The 5,035-nt window shown below is 39.1% G+C and overlaps 1 protein-coding gene across 2 annotated transcripts in view; it reads right to left on the bottom strand.

The window, feature by feature from the left end:
* Window positions 1-2,777: 2,777 nt before the first annotated feature.
* MCFD2 (multiple coagulation factor deficiency 2) overlaps window positions 2,778-5,035 on the bottom strand; it is a 10,925-nt gene continuing 8,667 nt past the window's right edge. The window contains exon 4 of one of the 2 annotated variants that reach the window (XM_027865181.1): window positions 2,778-4,297. In XM_027865181.1, coding sequence (XP_027720982.1) covers window positions 4,166-4,297 — 132 coding nt within the window. In that variant the 3' untranslated portion in view covers window positions 2,778-4,165. The remainder of the gene's footprint in view (window positions 4,298-5,035) is intronic. The other variant, XM_027865180.1, reaches the window with a different exon arrangement.

Here is a 5,035-nt window from a genome sequence, read left to right as displayed (position 1 = left end):
GTGTATAGATGTGTATATGTATATATGCATATGTATATGTACAATATATGGGAATATATATAATTTATAGGTGCATACTCAAAATTTTACAACTAATAGTGGTGTGCAATTTTTTTAAATGGGGGATGACTGGACTGGAGCTGCAGAATGAGATAGACATTTTCAGACATGCCCAACGTGTATATGTTTTGCTTGACTATGCCGATTTGGTCCAAGAGAGGGCTTCTATTTTTGTGAGAGTTGATCACTAGTGATAGTAATGCAAAAATAGAGAAAAGGGACATCAGTGAAACATTTAAAAAATAGAAGTGAAAGACTTAGCTCCTCTGATCCATGACAGCTCCAAGACTCATGATGAAAAAATGCTATTCACCTTCAGAGAGAGAACTGATGGATTCTGAGTACAGATTAAAGTATGCTTTTTTTCTCTTTCTTTTTCCTACTTTTTTTTTTGGCAACATGGCTAATCTGAAAAGATTTTGCATGATTTCACATGTATAATGGCTATTATATTGCTTGCCTTTTCATTGGGTGGGGAAGGAGCTGGAGAGAGCAAGAGAAGTTGAAACTGAAAGTGAATATTTTTAAAAAATACTCCCCAACTGCCAAGAAAAAAAATAGAAGTTCAGAAGGTGACACAGACAAGCAGGGTAGTTTTGTTACTATCCCTAAGATATCAGATTGTAAAACACGTTGTAAACCTTAAATCATTTTATAAATGTTAGTTATTAAGTGAAATTTAACATAAACCAAAAAAGAAACTCTAAAATACTTGTTTCCCATACAATCCTCTTTTTCTGTTCTTCAAATGTTGAAATATTAATGGGTTGGTGTTTAAATTCTATTATAAAAAGGGAAATGTACATATTTTAATAAAAAGGCTTTGTCCCAAGGTGGGGAAATTTAAAGGATGACGCTGACGGCACCTGTACTCATAAGCAGCTACAGACAACTGAGCTTAGAACATAGTAAGAACAATTAATGAAAATAAGAAGCTAGCAGATGACAAAGAGGCACGAGCAAATGGAATGACATTTGTAGAACACTTTGCAAACCTTAAAGGCTATATATCTGCTAGGTATTACCATTATTATGAAATCACTTTCTTTTTCCTTCCGCCTTCCAGGGTTACAGGTAGCACAGATGACCCCCTCCCCACCATTGTTACTCCCCTCTTCTCGCCCCCTTATCGATCCTCACTACAACCCTTTAAGTACTTTGTCAGACCTGGTCAGATCCTTTTGGCTTCCCCTGATTGGCATGCCAAACCCTCGAGTGGGTCTCTTAAAACACCAATAAAGCCAATGTTTTAGGAATCACTGGCCCTCTGACACATGACACTTACTAGCCATGTGACCCTGGGCAAGTCACTTAACCCCGATTGCCTCACCAAAAAGGCAAAAAAAAAAATCACTGGCCCAATTTGAGGGTGAAGTTCACTTCTTCTGAGTTCCCAACTCTTGAGCATGGACTGGGAGAGCAGAAGACCCGACTTAAACCCAGGCCCTCAGATCCCAAAGCCAATCTTTGTCCCACATCTCTCTTGCCTTCCATAGGGCTGTTTCCTCAAGTATTAAATGAAGGTAGCTTAGATGTTGTTTAGGGTCCTTTCCAGCTAACATCCCATGATTCAATCATTCCATTAGTCAATTCAGAAAGTATTTATTAGATGCATAATCTATGCCTGGCTATGGGCACTCTCTCTTTTCTAAGAATTGCACAAAGGCTAATGAGAGAAGGCCCAGGATAACTAGTTTGTTGCTCAGTAGACATGAGTCATGCCTTTGCTTTGGTCAAAAAGAAATTTTTCTTTTAGAAAAAAGAACAATCATGACTTCTTTAGAGTCAGAATTAGTAAACATTAAGTGCCAAGTAATGTATTAAGCTCTGGGAATAGCAAAAAAAAAAAAAAAAGAGGCTTAAGACACTCTCTGCTCTCCAAGAGCTCACAATCCAATGGTGGGGGAAAACAACACAGAAAAAGACCCAGTTCTGGGGCATGATGAAGTCCTGCAGCTGGAATGGGAAAATTATCTGAGGAGGTGTGAGTTGCAGTGTTGATTTCATCTGGCAGAATGGGGAGTTTCTGGATATCATGAAATCCAAGTGAAATACAAGGCTGCTTCTCCACTGGCAAAGTGAAATGTGTCACTCGGAAAATGCCAGCAAATTCAACACTTTCTGCCTAGGCCCTGGAGAGCATTCTGCAAACAATGTTGACCGATTTTAATATCTGGCAACAAAAGCTATCAGGCCCAGGGTGAAAAAGCTCTGCATTCTGTCCTTGGGGATGCCGTAATATGCTTAACTTGGCCAGTGAAGCAAGAACCAAAAAGTCGCTTAATTACTAAGGGGAAAAAAAAATGACTATAAATGGAAAATGACCTCCAGTGTGAAGAATCCAAGGTCTGTGAAGTCAGGGAAGCCCTTGAGTGGCAAATGAGAGCTTGGTTTGAGAAAGCACCCTGGTCTGGGGCTTGGACTTGGGGATGAATACAGTTCTTTAAGGATTATCCACGTGCTTTCTTTCAACAACCCAAAGAGTTGAATTGGTATTACTCCCATTTTATAGATGGAGAAAGAGAGATTCAGAGAAGGGAGTACACAGATCTATTAAGTTTCAGAGTGGGAACATGACCCAGGTCCTTACACTCTAAACCCAAGGCTCTTTCTACTACTCCATGCTATATCCCTTGATATGATAAACGATAAAAAATTAGCCCAAGATCAAAAGGAGTAAGAAGTATGAGTTCAAGAAATCTTTCACTCCCCAGTTATTCAAGTTGATCATCTTTATTACTCATATATCCAGATAATCCATTATACAAATCTTTCAAAATAACTAGATATTACAAGAATAGTTTACAACGTAGCTCTGATTGCACAAACACTCAACACAGGAAACCATTCTTACGAATACATTTGTTTTCTTTTAAGAATACTTTAATACAGAAAATAGGTCTTTGAACATCTTAGAGCACAGTTCAGTAATAATAGATTCCTTTCCTATTAGTTATGATAATGACTTATCATGTCTGATTTTCTAATGCCATTTAACACAGTACACGTCAAACATACCCAAAGTAGTACTGAGACAGTGCTTTTTGTCTCAGTGTCTTTCCGTCTTACTTCTCAAATACTGTTGAGTCTACAAAGTTCAAAGGACTTTAGGCCTTTTTTACTGATCTGAAAGAATTCAAGTATTCTCTTGACTAGGAGAGCTCATTTAAACAGTTTTCCTTCTGAAATCACCTAGTTTGAACGTTAAGGTATCTCACTAACCCTTAACTTGCAGCATTATCTTTTTCATTCTGATGCAGGTTAGAATATCTAGAATTTTATTTTATGCCCCCTGACTGGATAGAGTTTAAACTAGTGTTAAATACAAACATTAAGAAAGTTAATGTTCTTGACATCATTTGGAGCAAAGAACTACATTACATTCATTCAAGGTCTCCCCCAGGTTGAATATGAATATTAAAAAATAATAACAAAAATAAAGTATAGCGATGTGGCAGTAGTCTTGTAAAATATTGAAAGACTGAAAAGCTTAAATGCTGAGGTCAACATAGGGGGTTATTTATACCCAAGTCCAAATTGTTTTCATCAACAGGCTCTACTGACAGTTGAGTTCAGTATTTGGTAAACATTCCTTTCTAATGTTTGTAGCTATGAACAACCTTGCAAATAGCTACCTGCCCACAGCAAGCAACTATCTGTACCAGGCAAGCTGTAAAGAACACTGATTACACAAGGACCTATGGGGTGAATGAATATCAGTCGAGATTACATGTCTGGGACACCATTTGTTTCCTAGGCCACATGGAGTTTGCCTGGCCACATGAAAGAAGTATTCATTTGACAAGATTTTCTGATAACACTATTAAAACCAAGAGTCAGATAGTATCAGTTCTAAGCACCTACCTCAGTGACATACCACACTCTCAAAAAGTGCTTGTCTGTTAAGAAGTTAAACATTAATTCAGGAGTGGGATGCAGTATCACCATTTTTGAGTCATGTCTCCCCAAAAGTTTCTATTTTCACTCCAAAATAACAAGTTGCTACTGGGTCTCTTCCTGCAGCACTTAAGTTGGAAAAGCACAACTACTCTGCAATACGGCAAGCATTCAATCACATTGTACTGGGTCACATTTGCACAGATTTTTATTCCAGTGATTTTGCAAATTCAGCATAGTCAATGTAGCCGTCATTGTTCTTGTCATCATCCTTTAAAACATCATCTATTAAGTTCATCAGTTCTTCTTCCTTCATGGCTGGTGCCTGCTCCCCTCCTTCCTATGAAACATAATCATGAGTAGCACAGTCACGTTAGAGCCCAGGGGTGAAGGAAGGAGAGAGAGGTACGAAACTAATGCCCACAAAGGTCTGTCCCAAATATGATGAAAAGCACATTATGATGGCACCAGCAGCCAAGTGGATGATGAGAAAAAACCACATGGTAACCAGACTCCACTTAATCATTTATTTTATTCATTAGTGTGATTTCATCAGTGGAGGGAATTAGCAGATTGAGGCAAACTGGCAATTCATCTGAACATGGCTGAGATGGCCGCCAGGACCATGAAAAGTCTCACAAAAAATGGGGCTCAGAAACAGGGCTTAAACTTAGCTCTTCCTGGGCTCCCAGAATGGGCTCTCTATCCTCTCTGCTGTGCTGCCCCTCATTTAACAAAAATAATTCTTGGATACGGTTTAGAATTATCATTTACCAATAAAGAAAGCAGCAACAGCCTGACCAAGCCCTTATTTCAGAAAACTACTGGTACAGTATGAACTTTGCCCTGTCCCATAAATACAGCCTATAGCTCTGGCCTGAGGGCTGATGCAAGAGTTCCTGAGGTGGAGGGGGTGAATGATTTGGCACGAAACCCATGCCCACTACTGGGCAAACAACTCATAAAGGAAGCACCCCAGTGAGAGGAGGTTAGAGCGAGTCTGGTATGGACACCACAGTGACCCATTTCCAGGTGCTCACTTCACTTAGGTGAAGTATAGAAACCAGGGGGCCACAGA

This window comes from Vombatus ursinus, unplaced genomic scaffold (assembly GCF_900497805.2).
Source record: "Vombatus ursinus unplaced genomic scaffold, bare-nosed wombat genome assembly UNPS02014778.1, whole genome shotgun sequence".
In the NCBI taxonomy this organism is placed as follows: Eukaryota; Metazoa; Chordata; class Mammalia; order Diprotodontia; family Vombatidae; genus Vombatus; species Vombatus ursinus.
Note: the sequence above shows the minus strand (reverse complement) of the source record. Positions and strands in the feature narration are given on the sequence as shown.